Raw genomic sequence first — 22,388 nt, 5'->3', positions numbered from 1 at the left:
TTTGTAAGTAGTTAAAATAGTTATCTTGCATGTTTAAAATAACAAAAAAAAAAAAACACAAAATCTTAACAAATAATAAAAAATTAAATGTATAATATTCCAGAAACATAACATAAATAAAATAACAAAAGATGTATATCTATGTATATATACATATATTTATGTATATGTATATATAAATAATATTTATAAAAAAATTGTGGGGAGCACTAATAGACTAGAAAACGATGTAAACATACAAAGTTAAAAGCAATAAAATATAATATGAATAATAATATGAATTGTTCCAATAATTTTGATCTTTAAAATTTTACTTTTCTTAAGTATAGTATATAACAACTATTGTAATAGTTTCAAAAATGGAATGTTTTATCAAACAAAGTACAAATAAAAATGTGTAAACTGTAATATTATGATTGGTAACTTTTATCAAATGGCAATAAATAAATTAAAACAAAGAAAATAATAAATATCATTTCAACATTTCAAACTGTTATGGCAACTACTGTTTTTTTTTTTTATATGGATACAATAAAAATTTGATATAAATAGAAATAATAGAATTAACGATGTTTACACTAAAAAAATTACCAAGTTTATCTCTCTTTTTTTTGTTTATAAAATATATAAGCTCAAAGATCACATCATGGTACAAACTTTTTTCAAGTCGGAGTCAAAATCCTGATCAAGGTCTTTGATATCAACAGGAATTCGACCAGATACATTAGGCATATACTGATCATGAGACAGACCGGCTCGCTCGTAAAATAACATATATGCTCCACTCGTATCCATTTCACCTGTGACCTCCTGTTATTCAAAAAAATTGGAATTATAAACAAACAAATAAAAAATATATATATATATATATCTTACCTTACAACTACTATCATTGTAACAATACCACTTTCCGTTCGGATTACAAGCATAGGATACATAATGTCCGCCTCCAAGAATTCCCGAGTGACACTAATTTAAAAAATAAATTGTTTTTAATGTTGAATCTGCCATTTGTCATAATTCAGGAATTTTGTAAATATAATATAACTAATCTAATAGGGAATGTAATTTCGTGTGACTTACCACAACAGCATATAGGTTATACTTTAAGTCTAAAGGATTCCATTCGTGGACTAATTTATGTTGATGAAAGTCTTGAAGCGCAGTATCATCAATGGGCGTTCGCATAAGTGACGTCGACTCTAATCTTTTACGATGAGAACCTTCTATTCCCCTTAGGCCACTTACACTCAATAAACCATTGTCTATAATTAAAACAACATCTAATTTTAGTGTTATATTTTTCAGGTGAAACGAACAATACATAAAAAATAACACTAATTTTCATAATTAGATTAAGTGTTAATATTAAGTGTTATTAGTGATTAATAGTTTATTATATCTGGCCTAATACACAGTCTTACAAATTAACGTGGTTACAATGAGTTTTTACCTGTAATTACAGTGGAATCTGTGGAGTGTTCATCATCATTCTCTGAATATTTTCCCCTGTAAAAAATAAAAATTATCAATTCTAAGATTACAACAACCATAAAGCGTGCATTATTTAATTTACCTGGAACTCTCAGACTGGTCATTCAATTCTTTACTTCTCAAAACTGTGTGCTTTGGAACCGATGCTAAATAATCCGTTGGATCAAACGTATTGAATGGGAATTTTACGACTTTGTGAGATTTGACCCATTTGCCTTGTAGGTATTGAAATCGTTTGAGATGTACAATCTAGAAAAAATAAAATAGTAATATAAATGTTTGTATAGTGTATGGTAACAGGCTATAGTCCACTCACTAAAATGGGAGGTAACCTCCAAATTTCTAATTTTTTAGAAGCTAGTTGATGTTTTTGACAAGCAGAACAATAATACTTTTCAGCTTCACTAAGGTGTTCTTCTTTAGTGAACGCGGCGAGACATGATTCTAAACTAATTGGTTCTGTGTGTGAACTCTGAGGCTCCCCAACACATTCATGTTCCTTAATTTAAAAAAAATGATTGCATTATAACATGTAACTGTTTATTTATTTTGGTACATTGCATACCGATTCTTGCGAGGTCTGATATCGTAAATGTAAAGCCGTCGGATCCCAATCTATTGCTATATGATTAGCGGCAAAATTAAACTCGGTATCGCAACATAAAATTGTGCATCCCCTACAAAATCGATACCATGGGCACCATGCACACATTGTGCCTTCCCGATTAACTGCTTTTAAAACAAACGGAAACTCGTAGCCCAAACTATCATCACTAAAACGAATACAACAATTTATAAGACCAAAATGAATAAAATGTATTTAATGTGTAGTATTCATGTATGATCTATTGAGTTTTTACCAGTCCATAGCATGATTAGGTACTGTCGATTCGGACGGTGGCAACGGTGATACCAATCTAGCCACTTGAAGCCAAACAGCTTGATAAAGATCTTGATTCGATGTAGACTCGTTACAAGGCAGTATTATGGGTAAACCAAAAATACTGGGTTTACTTTTATGAGCCGATATAAAATATACATCTTGTCTAATCTATAAAATTGCAACAGTTCCGTAATTAAAATTGACGTATAATCATGTTTTATTAACAATGCAGTAATATCTAATAACTAGTGAGATAGCGCAGACCATGTCTGCGTGTGCTAGTGACTTATTTCTGTTTATCAATGAGTTAAATAATATGTTACTTAGTTATGGGAAAAAACGAATGATTTTAATAATAATCAAATGATAAGTAATCGATATAAAAGATAAGAATGATCAAATTAATTAGATTGTTAAACAAAAAATCTATAACAGTAAGCACTATACGTTATTTTGCTGGACAAAGTAAATCCAACTACATAGTCTATAAGTCCGGCACGGCGGTACCGAAAGGCATCCCCCGGTACCAACCGCGTTTAAAGATTTTCGTTCCGGTCAATTGCCCTACTTGAAGTCGGCTATTTTTCCCGCTAGAATCACGATTTTAGTATTTAGATAACAAAAAAAATAAAAATATATATTTGAACAGTACCATTTTTCTATGTAATGCAATGACATAGTTGGGCGTTTGATGAATCGTCTCACCACTATCCGTTAAACTAAAACTGCTGGCGCTACCGTTTCCGCTATCAGCCATGATGGTGTTTAATGGTTCTTCTAAATTTACATCAGCGTCTATCTGAGATCCTCCATTGCTCTAAACAAATTAAACAGAAGTTTTAGTAACATCCTTACATTATCTATACGATTTATTGTATGTATATATATATATATATATAAATTTACATCAGTATTTTCATTCGTATGCGTGTCTTCATTTAAGCTTGTCGTACGATTACCATTTGTTTGAGCTAAAATACATTTTATGATTAATATATTGTAAATAATATTAATTAAGGTTAATAACTTTAGATACCATTTTACATTTATAACAAAATATTTATATTATTAAAGTATGGAATACAATATAACAAAAAAAGAAGTATAATATACTCTTACTGTTATTACATCCTGGTCTAACTGTTCGTTGTATAGTTGTAAATGTTTGGGCAGCTTCTCTTTGGGTACCCGATCTTGTCGATCCAATTGACAACCGTTCTTCATCACCAGACATTTCTGAACCGGGCCCAACAGAAGTAGGTGGTGGTAACTCATAGGCGTACAATAAACTTCCTGGCTTTACTTTTTGTTCATCGATAATAATAGTCTTCAAATTAAACAAAATATATTTAGTATGTTATTAAAAATCAATTAGGCAGAATTAAATCTGATCTAATCCCAGGTTTTCATATGGAAATATATTTTTAAATGATAAATAAAAAAAAAATATATATATATATATATATAAATCTCATATCTATTTTACACATTAGTTATTACAGTTCAGATTATTGTTTATATTTATTAATTATTATTATTTATTAGTGATTTCAATTTTTTAAGAAATTACCTAAAATTGAAGTTAGCACTTCTTGTAATTTTGTATTAGTTTATCAACTAGGTATATCACCCCATAAAAGAACAAAAAAAATACAATCGATAAACTTATATAAAAAAAATATATATATAAATTAAATTATACTAATATTAACAATAGTAACAACTAACAATCTATTGTCTATATACTTCTATTATATTTTTACAGGGCATCAAGGGTCGTCCTTGCCTCCTCAAGAAGTAGACTTATTAACAAATTTACTATCCAACTTTTTCAAAGAGAAGGGTGTTTAGAACTAGGTTAGGGAAAGCTCCCTCTAAGGGTTAACCAGATGTCTGCTCACTGCAACATCCGGTAAGTTGCGGATGCGAAATAAGACATTTTAAGAGGATTTGGTTTTATCACTTTTAAACTAATTTATTACCTCAAAAACTGCCATTACACATGTCATAATTATAAACACTATACAAATATGAAAATAATAACCTTAATTTGTGCGCCTATGATTTCGGTAAGTTTGAGATTATTGTATGGAATCCCGCTTAGCGAGGAAAGTTTAGATTTAACTACAGAATATTTGTCATCGGCGTTCATCCTCAAGCCATATTTAACAGGAACTGTTCCATCCAATTTTATCACTAAAGAGAACAAAATTCAATTAGGTAAGTCAAATACTCAACCTAGTATTGATAAATATTATATAGAGCCAAATAGTTACCAATGGCTTGGAGGCAAACATATGATTCCATTGGTAATGGTAAAGATAAGTAATTAAAAGGGTCGAATCTAACAGATTCATGGCCACATTCTTTACAAGTAACTTTGGATTTTAACTGACCATGAAACAAATCAACAACAATAGATTTATTTCGAACAATATGGTTTTCCCAAGCCTGAAAAAAAATTATTATTAACATTATTGGTGATGTTGCCATCAATCTGTTCTCTATGACGACAAGACCGTGAGGAAATCAAACTTGGTATTTTAGCACCAAAGCTTGATATCACAAAAGTCGACAATTTATTATTAATTAAATTTATTAAGTTTTTAATTATTGTTTACACAAACCTCTTCTGCAACGATTACATCAGGGCGACCTTCGCTGTCTGTTAATTCAGAATATGGTTTACCGTGAACTCTATTCAAATCTTCATGTAAACCATCCAATAAAAAGGCAAGTAGTTCCTGGGAATCATGTTGTTGGAAACCATTGAAACGTGGAGCATACTTTCCAATGGTCCACTATTTAAAATATAAGTCCAAATTAATTTTTTATAATGTACCAATAAAGTGTTTACAAAAAGTTATACTCTTAATTTCAATGGTGCAATGGTTTTTGCAGTTCCTCTCCAAATTTCATGAATGAGGTCTCCATATCGCTTGGCTATACATCCTTTCATGCCCAATGGGTTATGTCTAAAAACAAAATATTGAAAAAATTAAGTTTTAACCAACACAAGGTTAAAAAATTAAATGCATACCGATTGAGTTCATAAAGATGCATATCGTTTATAAAATATTGTGTCAGAAGTCTCGTGTTACTAACACACTGTAACGCAGCATTCATAAAACAAGTGTTGCCCAAGTTATTCAATCCAGTGGCTCCTTTTTCAGCTGGTACTGTTATAAATTGTTAAATTATTCATAGAAATATTATTACTCTATTGACTTATTAAAATTAAACTTTAAAAAAAAAATTAATAATACAAATTTTAAAACACTAACATTGTTTACACTTATCGCTGGCATTTATAGAAAGAGAACTAATTTCTTCAGGCCAAGTGAGGTCTTTGTTTCTGATTTCAATTATGATTTGATCTTCATCGCATACACCCAACTCTTCTAATGTCTGTTCTTCATCTTCAATCAATACCATATTATTCTAAATAATTGTTGTAAATTTAAATATTAAACACAACCATTTAACTTTATTGATTACACTGAAAATACAACTCAAACCTCATCGTGAAAATGCCAAAGTCTCATATCTTCCGGTTTTAATTTTAGTCTAATACAAAGGAAATCATACACATGTTTCACTGTTGCCAGTTTGCTGAACGATGCAGTGTACGCAAGATAGCGCCGTGGCATTGAATTTACTAAATTCGAGACATAATTATACCCAGTTGAACCTAAAAATAATATATACATTATAAACTCGTAATAACAAATTTTTTTTTTAAAAAACTTTTAATATAAACTTCTTGTTTACTTACTTAATGCTGCAGCTCCATACCCACCAACTAAACCGGACCAAGTTCCCGTATTGGTTACTTGTGTTCTTGTTGTACTTGAGTTGGATCCAGAGCTGTTGTTAGAGGTTCCGTTATGGTGTTTCAATAATTTTAGATTTATCGGATAAAGCTCCAGTTCTACATCGGTCGAATTTCGACTACGCTGTATAACCTTATCAACAAATTGATGTTTATTATCAATGAGAAATTTCCAAACATTACACTTGTTTTTTACCTGTCTAGGAAGAGCAGGAGAACCCCTATACCATTGAACAAGTGCTTTCCACAAAGAACTAGGAATCAACTGAAAATCTCTACCCCGTGATAGCATATTTCGTTTTAATTGCCCTCCTTCACCGGTGAGTGACGTTACTTTAGTCGTCGACGTAGATATCAGACCAGAGTTGTTAATTGGTCCTGGTTTACTGAGACTTTTTCTACTCAAAATTGGAGATTGCGTGGGACTAAAGTTAAAAGTTATTATTAATAAATAAAAAAAAATGCACTAAAATTCTACACATTAAATTTCAGACGTCGACAGAAATTAAAATACGAGACATGTATGTATTATTAATAATATTAATACTACTATCAAGTAAAGATGACAGAAATTAAAAAAATGTAAATAAAATTGTTTGAATGAAAATAAAAGTAATTTACTTAATTATAATACGTCAGTAAAAATACTTACGATTCTTGTAATGACGTATAGGACGTGAACGACCCAACTCTCCGATGACCACCTGTACTAGGGTCTAGAGGAGTAATTCCAGTAACAACCACCTTTAAAAGAAAAATAACATTTTATTTTTTAAGTTTTAATAAGTACACAAGTACTATTACACAATTGTTTAAAACCCTTCATTTTATAAGAGTGTGTTTAAGAAAAATGTAAATAATGTAAATCAGTATTTATTTAATTTAAATATACTTACAGGCGAGTTGTCAAGAGCAATACTGTTTTCTAAAGATGATTGAGATTTTTTCGACGTAAGTTTTAAACTTGAAGTTTTTGAAAATGAACTGGTACTTTCAAAAGAACAGAAACTTGACATTTCACCACCATTCTAAAACCGTACACGCAAATATTATACAAGCGAGTAAATAAAATAAAATACAAAACCTAATTGATTGTGTCACGCAAATACCTTTGAAGTATTAGAAACATATTCATTCCAATTTCTCCACCAATCCATAGAAATTAAGTACCAGAGTTGACCAACAGCTAGGCCTCTGCGTTCTTCTCGTTCTAACCATCCTTTGACGATATCGCCTTCTTCGGTACGGGATATTGGTCTCAATCCAAAAACGATATGGCACACCTAATTACATTTATTTAAAAAAATTGAAAAGTTAACTTATACTATCAATTCAAATTTCATAATTACATTTTATTATTTATTTTAAACAGAGACAATTTATAATATATATAATTTAATTATGCCATGGACATTTAGTTTACCTGAAAAATCAAGTTTAAAAAATCCATCGGCAACGAGTTATGTACAGTCCACATTAAATATTCTCCGATCGCTAAACCTCGGTCTGTAGATCTTTTGATCAAATCAGATACAACCAGTTCTTTAACTGAAAATGATATTAAAATTTAAATTCATAAGAATGTTGATTTTGTTTCGTATTAATTTGTTTAAACCTGATTCGTCTGAAGCCGATTTGTTTTGAGTAACTATGTTGTCATCGCAAATAAAAAGCATTACGTCGACCATTTTTGAAATTTCATCTTTTGATAGGTAACCATCTTTATCGTTGTCGAACACTTTAAAGCAAACTGTAAAAAAAAATTTAAAGCTTTTAAATAAAACAAAATTTGCTAAGTATTTCTTTTTAAAATTGTTTGTCTTGTTTACTTTTAAACAATTACAATAAGGGGTTGGAAAAGTTGTTTTAAATTTGAATCTAACAACTGTACAAACATTTTTTACTTGGAGCTTTCAATTAACTTTGTTTGAAATATTGCAGTATTACTTAATCGTTTTTTTATCATTTTATTTATGATTTTTTATTATTTTTATTATTGATTTATTTACATTTTTGTCGTTCTGTTAAAGGTCCCCTACACGCAGCTGATATACCACAAGCCATTTCTTTGAAATCAATATGCCCGTCCATATTCTCATCGAAAGCTGCAAACAATCCTGAGCAAACATTTAATGGCATTGGAGGGCTGATTAAGGGAATCAATGTTTTTAAATCCAATTTTCCAGATGAAGATTCTCCTTTCAATGTCCAATAACATTTCTCGAGTTCAATTATATCGGATTCTTCCACTGAAATAAAAATATTTAATCGGTCATAAATAATAAATAACCTATTTGAGAAATATAAGTTATAGTTTGCATATTTATCAAATTTACCTAAAATATAAAAAGAATTTAAAAGAAAAAAAGTTTGTGATAATAAATTATTGTATCCAATATGAGCAGATATTATAATATTTATCTTTTGCCTATTTAGCAAATTTGTAACTCCCAAAAGACAAATTTAGAAAAAGACAAATTACCTACTCACCAATTATTTTAATACAACTTGTAAAATAATTGTACAACAAAAATTATAATATTTTAACTATGTGAAAGTTTTTTCCAAAGTAAAATTTGTATTGAATTTCCTTTTAGTATGATTAATTTACATAATAAATAATTTGGACAACAAAAAATTGTTTAATTTAATTTTAATAAAATAACAATAACCCTATACTATATAAGTAAAATATTTCCTGGAATATTATAATTATAATAGTTTTATAAACGGTACATTTCTTTTTTTAATAATTACTTACAGTGAGTCACACCAGCAAGTGTTTGATAAAATGTAGGCATTTCCAACTCATTACTTAAAGTAACAGAACATGGTTTGGTCAATAACCATCTACTCAATGATGTAGCATCAGGATGACAAGTCAACCAGGTTCTAAATTCATCATAGCTAACCCGATCTTGCTAAAATATTAATATTTATAATACCAATTAATTATATTATGACGATTCTACCACAGATAAGATAAAATTATAACATTAATCTTATCTGTGATTCTACTAGTAATAAAAAAAAAATTATTATCTTACCTCGAGAAATAGTGTAGTGACATGTTCTGGTACGAAAATACACTCAGACACTTGAATGAGTCTTTGAAAGTCTTCCCGCAAAATAACATTTTCATTTTCATTGGCATACAAGTTAAATAAAACTAAAATTAAAGATAATTAACACTTCATAAGGAATAATCAACATAACAGTTATACTCGTATAGTTATCAACGTACATTTATATTTCTCTTCGTTGGTGCCAAGTGTTAGCAGTACCAGGCCGCAAACTAAATCTTTAAAGCTGATCCCCTTGACTGCACCACCACAGGCAGAATAAATATACTGAAACAAATTGGCTGTAAGTTTACTGAACGAGATGAACAAAAATTAAACCTACATCTGCAATTGACAACGGAACTCCATCACCAAGAACCTCTTTAATAAATGAATGTTTAGAAATAAATCCGTTAACCGGCGACAGTCTTTTAAATGCTTCTCTCAGCCTCTTCAATTCGGAGTCGCTTACTAAAAACGTTGTCGAATTATTATAACACAATGCAAGCAGGTAAACAAGAAAAGCAACTCAAACATACTTCTTTTAATTGCTTCCTCGTATGTTATGCAACTCGGTTTAGAATCTTTTGCTCCCATTATGTAAGTCACGAAATCAACTTTAAATAAAACATCAAACCGTTTTCTGAGGTGCACATATTACGAGGGTTTTTTTCAATAATTTTGCTTCACCACGTCGTTTTAAAAAAAAAAAACAAAAATCGCAATATTGCAATACGAATGTAACTACTAACTGATAACAAAGTTAAAAAACAAAACGCCACAAATTATCCGCCATTGCTAAAGGTGATAAAAAAAAAAAAGAGAGTAAATTTCTTTTGCTTTTAAATTCAACTGAATTCATTGAATTCTAAGTTATGACGTATAAAACGGATTTGTACAATCACAGCTGTGAAATATTTACGCACTCAAATCGAGTACAGACAAAACGACGGATTTAATGGTATTCATGTAAAACGACAAAATTTGTCCGCAGAGCCTAAACTGATTAATGTATTATTATTATTACTAAATATAACTAAACGGGGGGATAGAAACCTGTAATAGATAACAGTTAACATTATTATGGTTTCATGGTCAAATATTAAGGCAGGAAGTTATCGTCTTTATAGGTAAACATGCCTGTATAAATGATAACAAATTACCATAGTGAATGAACCTTATTGCGGCTCAGCAGGCACCAGCTGCTACTTAATGTCGCTAAAAGTTGTAACGTGGAAGAAAAAATAAATTAAACGTAAAGACGTGCTGTTCTGTGTAATTACCTGAAACCACTATATTATTATTATTATTATAGTAATTATTATTTTACGAAACGAGTGCCTCCTGTATAATACACTCGGTGGTAATTTATACATTTTTTATATACAATATTTCAGAAAAATCTAAATTACCACCACGTTGTATTCATCATCCCCTTCTGACCTACAAGCTTAGTTTAGCTACCTACAGAAATGCCCCAAAATATAGGGGTTACACTAATGGTTTTTTTTTATTGGTCGCTCGAAGGACAACCTCCGAAATGTGCCATTAAGTTGACTAAATTATAAATGCTCGAAATTGGTAATATCACAGATTTTGTTAGTTAAAAACAATGCATATAATTTATATTATGTAATTATTAAATAAAGCCAATAACAATTAAATTTCAGATCATACGTCCAAAAACTACCTGCCCTTCGCCTTCAAAACAAAAAAAAAGGAAATTAAGATAAAACTAAGAAAAGCATGATATTTTTCGGTTTTTATTGTATATCAAGTAGTGATAGGTAAATCTGCAAAGTATTTCAATCAAATTTGAGTCTGATTCAAAACATTTTTGTAAAGTTATAATACTGATTGTGTTATTTTCAAATTGAAAATATGGACATGAATTTTCATTTTCCCCACTTGTATCGCCTTCATACAACTGTCCACTATCTTACTTTTAATATTTTCATATTCGACACTCGTTCAAATGCAAGTCTCGATAATTGATAATTTATTGATTTCTGCTCAAAAACATAGTTTATTAAATAAAGTATTTTAAAAAATGTCGAAGTTCGACAGGTTTTGCATAAGTATTTTCACGTTTGAGAACATATTAAATTCGCCTATGGCCAAGATACATATTATTATGCCTTTGAAAACATTTACTAGTAAATCCTATGCGTTGTCATTTAATTGTAAATACCTTCTAAAAAAATGAGAATTTTTAAAATATTGTAAGACTGAGGTAATTATTTTGAAACTAAAAATATTATTAACAATTTACGTAGTAGAATAATTATAGTCGTGGGAAAGAAATAACTATTAATACTAATATAGAATTATGTTTGTCATCGTGTTAATACTTAATATCTAAGAATAATAATTTTAGTTCCTACTTTCTAGTCATGCTTTAGCGAAAAATTGCCTATAATTATATTAGCTGTATAATTATTATTAGTGAGCGGTTTCATTTGACGATATAATATCCATTACGCATGACCACGAGAGACCAAATACTATATATTATATAGATTATAGACTACATAGTCCCTATATTCTATAATAATTAAAATACTGATATTGTAAAATAATAATAATATCCGACCGTTTAAAAAAATCCGACCTGCATTCTGCAATATCGTGTTGTTTTATTTTCGAACTAAAAATTGTAAAATTGATCACTGGTATTAAATATTATTTCTTAGTTTTTTCATAACGACTGCTTTTTATGTGAAAATAATATTTTGTTTTAAAACTACACATTTTTTTTACACGTCACTACTGATTGCAGACATTGTAGTTTTTGAATAATAATTTCGTTGTGTACCTACATGTAAAATTTACTCTTGAATTACTTATGTACGATTTTTTTTTATTTTATTAATCGTTTTATTTTTTTACCCAGTGGTCTTTTACGGGGTTTTTTAAATATTTAGTCTGTCCATTTTTTCCTAAACCATCTGCATGTGCCCTAGATGAAATGCATCATTCAAGTATAACCTATTCTACTTTTCCATTACTACGTTTAAATATAAATGAAGCAATTAAAACGTTTTGAAGCTAACAAAGAGTTTTCTAGCATGTATTTCCGAAAGGTTTGACATTTTTAAAATACTTATAACAGTGCGAGTATTTTATCTTTCAAAACGGTTTAATGGTTTACAGTCAATATCTTGTTTTTATGCTAGTTTACAAAATTGTTTAGTTGCATAACGTGTTTTAGTAGGTTCATAATATAAACGTAGTGTGTAGCAATCAACCCAAATCACGCGGGTAATCAGTTTTTTTTAAGGGAGAAAAAAATATGCATGGATGTAAATATTTATTTACTAGAATTGATTCTACTGTATTTGTTTTTTTATAAACCGTCAAATCAAAACATGACCAATATAGCATAGACGAGAAAATACAATAGCGATTGGTTCATCTTATAAAGTACTGCGCATTTAAATTATTATGAATGAAAAAACCTTCATAATAATATTATTATGATTATCCCTTGTGAGTAGAGACATAATGTTTATGAGAATATTATTATCTACAAGTTAAAAACATTGCTCGCAGCTGTTCGCTTCATGGAACGTTGAATGAAGTTGCCTCCAGGCTCAACATTCTAATTCTTATCTAGCTTACAACATTTATTTGTAACACGTCGATTTTAATATTGAATTTTTCAGAGTTTCAACCGTTTAATTAAGTAGAAATGAACGTTATAATTTATCGATAAAACTGCGGATTCAATCACTGTTATTAATTGGTATGGCCTAAATCGGAAAAACAATTCTAGAGACTTTGACTGTTTTTACTACGAGAGTCAACTTGAATATTGTTATCATATCAAGCGGTCATAATATTATTATGACGGCCGACCATTGCCGTTATCAACATCAGCATGTAAAAATCTCAAAAGATAACTTGTAGCGTGTTGTGTACTTCTCTGACTTTGGATTTTCATTTTATACATTAGTCATTGCCTACAGCTAAAGTTATATTGTACGGTCAAATTATTTGTATAAAATGAGTCAAAATGAGAACGAAGAAGACACTAAATTCTGTTTCAATTGGTACGTCTTAACCATAACCGTATTATTATTATACGTTCAAATGTATTTTTTTGTTGTACCGTTTTCCCGATACAGAATACTGTGTCAATGCTCCTTCTACGAATTACAATTATTATTGTTACGACTTGCCATACTAGGATTTTAGAGATTGCCATTACTGTTTGGTTTTCGTTAGTCTTGTGTGTGTGTAATACATAATACAAAGAAAAGTATTGTGCCATTATTACATGACCTAATCTGTTAATGCGTATTACATGATGTACTAACAATTATATTCTCTTGTGGTAGAATAATGAATATCAAGTGCTTAGTATATAAAAACTAATAGGATACGGTTTCATAGGTGTGGGTGGACTAATGAGCAGGTAGTGCTAAAACCAAAAATTGACAGGCAATTCCTATAGTAGGGTTCCTCAGATGTATTTCATCTCTGCTCGTCTGGACTCGCATTCTAGAGGGAGCCATAAATACAACTTAGCTAGACTTACCCAGTCATAAGTCAGATTTTACATTTAATGGGGAGCAGACAGGCCTTGATAACAATATTAATTACTAACAGTTTACGTTTCAATAACAAACAAAATATTGTTTATATTTGAAGCCCTGGGTGTGGAATGCCTAGTAGTATAGTGGTGACCAGCGGGGACTCGGGTTTTTAATTTTGTAGTAATTATACTGAAACACGAATAGCAATATGAATGTTGCTGTATATATTCTAATTATTATTAGAATTCTGAAGTCAATACTGAGATTTTGATTTAGGTTACAAATTTTAATTCTGTGGGCTTGCTGACTTAAAAAAATAACTCCCGTTATATTAACTTTACGCCTAGTGTGGCTAAATTTGACAAAACTGAGAAAAAAGTTTAACATTTTAAAAAAAAAAACAAAAATTGATATTAATGAGTTTAAATTTTATATTTATTATGTTGCAGTCGAAGAAATATTCCAGTCGTTAATTATGTAATGCACTCTGCGTACTGTCACCGTAACTTGACATTGTGTCCAGAGTGTGACGAACCTATCCTTACTGCTGAACTTAATGAACACAAGAAAACTATGCACATCGAGACATCTTGTGGCGGCTGTTTTGAAAGGTTCCAAGTAATAGATATGGAATCACATAAAGTATGTACTTAAGATTAAAACTAATCTGTTACAATACAGTTTATTTTTGAATAATTTTAATATTAAATTAAAAATGTGTTATGATTTAGTTAAACAATTGTTCACGCCGTTTAAAAACTTGTGACTATTGCAATATCCAAATTGCAGCGTTTGAGCTAGCCGAACACGTAGATATGTGTGGTAGTCGCACTGAACGGTGTAATGATTGCGGACAGTTTATCATGATTAAATATTTAGAAACGCATAAAGAAAATCATAAACTGAAGAAAATTCCAAATGGTCGGTAATAATAAAAAACTTAATTTATGTACTCTCGTAATACATGTTTCATTTTTTGAATTTTAGTTACAAATCAAATACTGGATGACAGCGCTGAAAGTTTAGCAGCCTATCCACAGTTAACGAAAAAAGTGCCAAACACTTCAAACAGTGCAACAACGAGAACCACTAGTATGCCCTCGTTGCGATTTAATGACCCTGGTTTTATGACGATAAACAGAGTGTCCCCTGTTAAGCGCAACAATGATCAGCCACAGATAAATACACTCAACAACAACCATGATGTAAACAAAGAGTCTGTAAAAGACACAACCTTGATTAATTTACCTAATGGTATTTAATATTATATATTAATACTGTATTATGCATAATATATAATGACATTCGGAATGAAAAACGATATGTGGTAAAGTCTAAAAAAAACATTCTCTGTCTGATGACGTTTTACACAGATTTTAAAACTAATGAAAAAAGCTCACATCTCTTGTAAAAAACTAATTTTCAACTCGAGAGGTTTTGTATGCTAACCGACAATATTGATAATTTGATACAATATCAGTGTCACAGTAAATGTGCAATTACTTACTTGAAATAGAGGGCCCAATGTGATTAATTATTAATGTAAAATTTTAATTATTTTAGCCGAGCTGTGGCTGAGTACCTAGAAACGCATGTTTCAGTCTGTGAGGTCACATTTTCATCAAATTATATTTAATTGTGAACATGTGAACGATTTTTCAAACATACCAAATGTTAAAGGATCAATATTTAGTTTTAAGATTTGATTCGTATTTTACAATCCAAGTGATAAATATTGTTAATTATTATTTTTAAAAAACACCAAATTATGTAATGTATGAAAACCAAATCGTTATCTTTTAATATTTGGAACGTTTGATAAATTTATTAAATTTACTTAACAGTATATTTTTTATATCTCTCGTCTTCTCATATTTGTTTTAAAGGTTGTACTTGATTTATTTTTTAGATGATGATTTTTATATACCTGGAGCTCAGTCTGACCATAACAATCAACCGAATAATTTAAATGATTATGTAAAAAATACAGAAGACTATAACAATTTTCCAGATGTAAACGTACTGCAAGGTGTTCAGCTACCTTGTGAATTTTGCAGCAAAATGATTAATTCTGAAAATCTTGTGTTGCACGAAGTAATTATTATTTAAAAGTATTTTTAAAAAAAATATATAATTAACTTTAATAATCGATTACAGACAGGATGTCGTCCAGATTTGGCTACATTTCACAATATTTTACACCCCAAAAAAAATGTCAATAATTTAAACGAAAAGTTTCCAGTTCCACCATTAGACCTGGAAAGTAGCAGCGAAAGTGAAATGAACTTGAATAACCTCAGTTTAAGTTCAGACGAAGATGAAAAAACAAATGTTGAAAAACTACCTTGTGAATTCTGCGAAGAGCTAATACCTCTCAACAAATTGATCGGCCATCAGGTTAGTTAAAAAATAAATTAATGTTTCTTACCCACAAAAAAAAAAAATAATAAAAAGAATTTAGTTGGATTTTTAAAAACAATATCACACATACAAAATTAGGTATGTTAAATGTCATATACTGTGTGAGGATTAATTTTACTGCAGCCATTAACACATTAGACACAATTTTGATTTACTATTAGTCGCAAGATTTATCACCCTGGCGAGACTAAGTCTCCGGTACGAGCTAACTATATTTAGTGTAATGTACAAATAGTCCATTATTAAATTATAAGCTTTTTTTTGAATAAAAACAGTCTTCGAAAACAAAATGTTAAGAACTAATTTTAGGATTAGGTTGACTGATCGATTTTTATTATTGAAAAAAATTATATTATTTTACTTACACATTTCTAAATGTTTGTACACGAGTACAATATTACGTTACACTTATTATTAATGTAATTGTATACTATAGTAACTTATTTTTAAGGAATTTTGTATGGGTTTTTTTTTAGATTATGTGTGAAAAAGTACATTTGGATCTACCCAAGATAAATAATTTTGATAAAAATGTCAATGCACACAAATCAGGTAAACAAAACACAATTTTGAAACCAGAATCCAAATGCAATTTGTTGAAACAGACGTCAGGTATTAGTTTTTATTTAAAATATTATTTTAATAATTAATCTACATTTAAATTTGCTTTTAGGCCCCGTCAATGTTTCTGCTGCGTCAACACTAGTGTTGAGAAGACCCGAAATGACTAATAACTCACACTTACCTGCCTCGTCTAATTTTGAGCATTCGGTAATACCGAAATTACCGAGAGTCAAGCTACAAAAAATGAATTCCAATACAGTGGGCAGTTCAGATAATCGTTTAGTAAACAATAGTTCTGCGAGAAATAATTACGAACAGTTTTTATCTAAGTGAGTTGTGAATAATCGCATTAAGTTCTAATAATTAAGTGATTAATTAATTGTGTCGTGAACATAAGTTCAAGGTTAAATCAGCCAGAAACTTATACAAGAGAAAACCCGACACTTTATTTAAATCCGTCGGGTGGAGCTATACCTAAACAAAAAACCATCAAAGGAGCAAATAATCGTCGAGTGTTAAATAACTGTAAGTTCACTGCTCTACAAAAACAAAAATTTTTATTCAATTATTAGCCACATAGTAACTGTTCACCGTTTATTTTATCCTAGTTTCGAGACAGAGAGATTCAGGTTCATCAAGCGATTAAATGTCAATTTAATTTTAATACCAGATTTATTCATCATACATAAATTATAATTACTTTATAAAATAAATGAAGAAACAACACTATAATATAACATTTAAAAATAACTATTACGTATTGTATGATACATTGTTTGCAAATAAAGAATACTATTATTATTATATAGTTGTACTTTTTTGGTTAAGAAAGGACTAGTGGCCGAGTGCGGGCAGGCAACAGTGTGTTTGCGCTTGTTGTCAGTGATTCAACACTTGGTCAGGCTGGGAAACAATCTAAGAGAAGTATAAGGTTTCCCACACTTAATTGGTTATAAACAATATCACTTGTCTCTTAGTTTATTGGACATAATATTATAAACTAAATCGACTCTTCAATATCAACTAATAATAATTTAAAGCTTAAATAAAATGTTTAACACATCCAAAAAACATATATAAATCCTTTAAAATAATATAAAAGAAATATCTGTAACATAATTATCTTTGGTATATCTGTAATATAATTATATAATATTTTTACGATTTACATAGAGGCGGAATAACCTTAATCTCCACTGATCTAATATGTTCACAATCTTCAGAGATTCTGATAAACCTGATGGTCTTGCAGCAGCACTTAGAAAATCATACATAAGACTTAACTTTTCCTCGTTTTGATATAAATCAAAAACAATTACAACGTGTTCAAGCAAATGAACAACATAGCTCAATAACTTTTTTGGATGTAGGTTGAAAAAATCTTTATTGATCATGTCTTGCACAAACCTAGAAAATTTAATTTAAAAAAAATTATTTATTAAATAGAGCATCAAAAGTGTTGCAGATTAAAAAATGTTTATAGAATCAATACATACCAGTCATCAACACTTGTTGGAAATACATTTATATTGGTTCTTTCTAATAACTGTTTATACAACTTAAATGTTAAATAGGAATAAATTTTTTTTAAGGAACGTCCTTCCAACGGTAAAAACAAATCGACTATTAATTTGAGCAAATCACTCTTGCTGTGCGAGCTGTATACTTCTTGGGCAAATGCAATTATAGCAGTTTTGTCGTCTTCGTGTAAAGCTGCCTCGATGCAAGCTCCAAACATTTTTTTAATTACATTTATCATTTGTCCACAGTAGTAGTCTGATGAAATACTGATAGTATATTTTGCCAAAGTTATCAGCTCTTCGTTGGTAAGATTGTGATTATTATTTAATATACTTCTAGCCATAAAGTCCATTACCAGTTCAAAATTATGGCGTCCAATTTTTTCATATTCACTTATTGGACTTTTTGACGTTGGCTTATAAAGAAGACTTTGTAAATCTGCTCCCCAGTTAAAGAATATATTCTGAAAATCCTATAAACATGAAACAATATTTAAAAAAAAAAAAAACTCGTTATTAATTTTGGTTTATACATACTTCCATGGTAGGTGACCAATTAGCTGTTAGTAAATAATTATACTGAATGGTCGCTTCTAGTTCATTTTGTTCAACTGACAATTCTAGTAGCTTCTGTGAATGTGTTTCAACCTGGTCATAATTCAAATTAATATGGTTGAACTTGGAACGATCAAATATAGCCAATCCTCGAGCCGGTAATTTGTTATTGTTCTGGGTTTCTTCCAATAAGGCCGCTGATTTAGTAACTTCTTCTTGAAACAAATCGTCAACAATTTTTATTTCTTTATCAAGTTGTGCGCTCTGCGTCCAAAATGCATTATCAGCTTGTCTCTCTTTCAATATTTGTTTAATATCAAACTTGAACGGCTGTTTTTTTGGATTCTTTGTTCGCCGAACTTTTGGCGAACCTTTTATTTTAGGACTTGCATTTTCATCATTTGTTTTCTTTATTTTCGGCATCTGAAATGTAAACAAGTTTTAAATAAAGACTTCGTTATTCAAAGCTTATATAATATTATTATTTATTAGTAATATATATATATATATATATTTATCGGGTACTTTGCAATAATAAAAAATTGTTTTAAGAAGTACATGTTTTAGAACACTAAATGTAATTTTTTTTAATAAAGATCGCTTTGCAGTAGGACTGCAATTGGTCTGAAACGTCAAAAGTTAAAATATGCCAAAAAAATAGGGTAAATTAAATATATTACGTTAGTTTTAGATTTATTTGTCTAATGTGATGCAACAAATTATCGATAAAAAAATGGTTGTTGCAGTCCTTTACTAAGGTTTTCCTATACCTAGTGAACAGAAACAAGTTTTTTTGGAAAGCTAGTTGTTCTTTGTGGAGATACAAAAAGGCTATTATTTTGCCAAGCGATACAAAACTAGAATTTATGTAACATGTACTATACAAATTATAACAAAAAAATTAAGATATAAATGATTATAATTGTATTTAAAAAATAACATTGTTTGGCCACTGTTAAAATGAAGTTTTACAAAATCATGTCATCAAACCTCATAGTACATTAGATCTCAAACTTAATCTCAACATACTACACATTGTATAAGCTTGACATATTACGATAACCGTATCAAACTAGGTTCATTAATATGTATGATAAACAGTATAATAATAATGGGTCAAGCGAATCTTAATTTTTTTTAATGGCTTTTCCGTTTTCCTTGTGACTGAAATAAGGACTTCAAACAGTTTCAAAGTCAACATGACTTAGAAAAATGTAAAACTTCAAGTCAGTCAACTAATCTGATTAAAGAAAGTCGTGTAATCAATAGCTCCCTTATTGGTTCTGTATTTATACACAAACTTATATACATATAAATAAGATAAAATTTTAGTATTATACATTACCTTGTGCAAAGGTGCACACAAAAATAGTTTAAAGACAAGAGACAATTGTTAATGTTTTCCAGTTACAAGCTGCAGCAAATGTTAGAAGCAAATAATGACAAATGACGATTGGAAACAGTTTAGCGGGAAATGTCTTCTTTTATTCGTTTATTTTGAAAATTCTAATCACAAACAATATAACATAAAATTATTATGTTATCCAATAAAAACGTCCAATATTTCGATTTTAATGCCTTTGTGCCGCGAAAAAGTTATCAGAGTTCACAAAATGTCGGATCCCGATTTCCGATCCGTCCTATTAGATTATGAAGAGTTGATAAATTTATCAATATTTACAACGCGTCCGTCCATTTACAATTTTCATTGAGTTGGACACACTGTAAACTAGATTACTGGTGAACACTGCAAGAAACATATGGTTTGTGTTAATCGAATTGAGCATTTTCAGCTGATGCTCGGTTGCTGATAACTGCACGGTATCATCATTTTGCAATCACCTTGAAGCTGAAATCTGGAAGTTTTTTTACTATAATCGATATTTGTATCCTCGCTATTCAGTCTAAAAAACTTACACAAAAGGAATTAATTTTTTTTTACGAATCTTCGAAAAAGGTAATTGTATTGAATATTAAATTGACTACGTGCCAAACTATAGAATTTAATATAGAGGGTATAATATTATACAGTGGTGTATTTGAGTAATATTATGACCCAAAGTTTGTTCACAAGGAGCCTGACAATATAATACATTCCTCATTTTTATTTTCCTTTAACAATCTGTGTTTAATCTCTCTTTTCTAGATATTAATTTGGCAATAAAAACTGTCCGTCTAAGTATGGGGCTTTACTATTGCTTTTTATAAATAAAGAAGTGGGGTATCTACCTGCATTGGACATCTATCCTAAAATACCTATGTTGATAACTAATTTTAGTAATTTTAGTATTAAAATAAGTTGATTTAATAAAATCGAGCCATAGATTTGTTTTGAAAATATTTTTAATCGAAAACCGATCCCAAATAATTCTTTGTCGAGATGTAAGCATTTATTTGTGTTGGAAATAGACGAGTTAAATAAGTTTTATAAACGATCTACTTAATCATACTGGTATTATATAATAATTATTCTAATTAAAAGCGAATTACTTATTATGTACTGCTGTAACATTCAAGTATTAAAGCTCTAGAAAAAACTCAAGTTACATTATGTTCTTGTTTAGGAGAAAATATTAAATTTACATTTAATTTCTATAATTTTCTCTTAAGTGCTGTTTCAAGTACTATTGGATGTGTTAAAAACTTCCTATGGCCATTATGCGATCCTATAGTATAGAAAACAGTTGCCAAAGGCTTCAAAGTCATAATTATTTATTGCATATCACATAATCGTGAATTATACTGTTTTATTAAACAGCCCAAGTAAATTTTTACCGATTATACATTAATGTTTGTATACTTCTTTGAATTTACAGAATACCATGTCTGTTGTAAAAGTATTATATCAATCAGTTTTAAAGAGGCCGTCTCGCTTCTTTGCTGTTATCGCAGTAGGATCATTGTTCTTCGAAAGAACTTTAGATGTTGGCCTGGAAGCTTTATACGACAATATGAACCGTGGAGTAAGTAGAGTTTTTGTAGAATTTAATAAAAACCTCAAAATAACATTATTTTGAACATAAATGTACTTACTTTATGCTTAGAAACTGTATCTGATGTGTTTAAATAACATTGTGTTCTTAAAAAGGAAGCTTTAGTTGAGTTAGTCGCTTCTGTTAGGATCATACAATTAACTAGTTAATGTTCTCGTTACAACATTTGAGTAAATTTATGAGAAAAAATAATTGTTCATTAATATTAATTGCTTTTTAATTGTGATTTTACAGAAACAATGGAAAGATCTTCGTGACAAGTATGAAAATTGAACTAAAAATGTTACTTCATGTTAATAGCAATGTAGTCAAAATTTCAATATTCTCTATAAATGTAAATTAATTTTCAATTTTTGTTCAATAAACTTAGGCTACAAATCGTTTTTTTTTTTATTTATAATTATACTATGTAAAAATTAAATTCACGACTAGTGTTTTCTATAATAAAATGTATGTTACAATGTAATAATTTTATTAAAAGTGAAGTATTATTTAAAACGAGCCGCTATTGAGTATTCAATTTTCA

The 22,388-nt window shown here is 29.4% G+C and overlaps 3 protein-coding genes across 4 annotated transcripts; 1 reads left to right on the top strand and 2 right to left on the bottom strand.

The window, feature by feature from the left end:
• Positions 1 to 260: 260 nt before the first annotated feature.
• On the bottom strand, positions 261 to 10,310 carry LOC126846236 (ubiquitin carboxyl-terminal hydrolase 32). The gene is made up of 31 exons (XM_050585509.1): positions 9,811 to 10,310; positions 9,615 to 9,742; positions 9,454 to 9,559; positions 9,257 to 9,378; positions 8,971 to 9,130; positions 8,219 to 8,458; positions 7,825 to 7,959; positions 7,633 to 7,757; positions 7,319 to 7,492; positions 7,106 to 7,237; positions 6,862 to 6,953; positions 6,406 to 6,634; positions 6,153 to 6,342; positions 5,896 to 6,068; positions 5,662 to 5,818; positions 5,418 to 5,556; positions 5,247 to 5,352; positions 5,005 to 5,178; positions 4,654 to 4,828; positions 4,422 to 4,573; positions 3,497 to 3,704; positions 3,284 to 3,348; positions 3,030 to 3,194; positions 2,355 to 2,545; positions 2,060 to 2,267; positions 1,811 to 1,993; positions 1,577 to 1,743; positions 1,454 to 1,509; positions 1,084 to 1,265; positions 877 to 969; positions 261 to 810 (listed from the first exon to the last, which is right to left on the bottom strand). Exons 1-31 carry the CDS (start codon positions 9,866 to 9,868, stop codon positions 640 to 642), a joined length of 4,656 nt encoding a protein of 1,551 aa, XP_050441466.1. The 5' UTR covers positions 9,869 to 10,310; the 3' UTR covers positions 261 to 639.
• A 2,593-nt stretch (positions 10,311 to 12,903) lies between these two features.
• LOC126846240 (TRAF-type zinc finger domain-containing protein 1-like) lies at positions 12,904 to 17,598 on the top strand. 2 transcript variants are annotated; one of them, XM_050585516.1, is made up of 10 exons: positions 12,904 to 13,323; positions 14,259 to 14,451; positions 14,541 to 14,730; positions 14,797 to 15,063; positions 15,719 to 15,903; positions 15,967 to 16,206; positions 16,707 to 16,782; positions 16,904 to 17,123; positions 17,192 to 17,319; positions 17,403 to 17,598. In XM_050585516.1, exons 1-10 carry the CDS (start codon positions 13,277 to 13,279, stop codon positions 17,438 to 17,440), a joined length of 1,584 nt encoding a protein of 527 aa, XP_050441473.1. In that variant the 5' UTR covers positions 12,904 to 13,276; the 3' UTR covers positions 17,441 to 17,598. The 2 variants fall into 2 exon arrangements, with proteins under 2 accessions (XP_050441473.1, XP_050441472.1); XM_050585515.1 differs by having other exon boundaries at positions 12,906 to 13,323; positions 16,707 to 16,842.
• Positions 17,448 to 20,511, bottom strand: LOC126846242 (uncharacterized). Its single transcript, XM_050585518.1, has 4 exons — positions 20,215 to 20,511; positions 18,852 to 19,292; positions 18,291 to 18,787; positions 17,448 to 18,201 (listed from the first exon to the last, which is right to left on the bottom strand). The coding sequence occupies exons 2-4, from the start codon at positions 19,290 to 19,292 to the stop codon at positions 17,940 to 17,942; spliced, it is 1,200 nt and encodes a 399-aa protein (XP_050441475.1). The 5' UTR covers positions 20,215 to 20,511; the 3' UTR covers positions 17,448 to 17,939.
• Positions 20,512 to 22,388: the final 1,877 nt, after the last annotated feature.

This window comes from Adelges cooleyi, unplaced genomic scaffold (assembly GCF_023614345.1).
Source record: "Adelges cooleyi isolate 19-005CV unplaced genomic scaffold, UGA_ACOO_1.1 ACOO_flye_CR_arks_rails_tigmint_CR_PRNA_9, whole genome shotgun sequence".
Classification (NCBI taxonomy): Eukaryota; Metazoa; Arthropoda; class Insecta; order Hemiptera; family Adelgidae; genus Adelges; species Adelges cooleyi.
The sequence above is the reverse complement of the archived record's forward strand: the minus strand, read 5'-3'. Positions and strand labels throughout refer to the sequence as shown.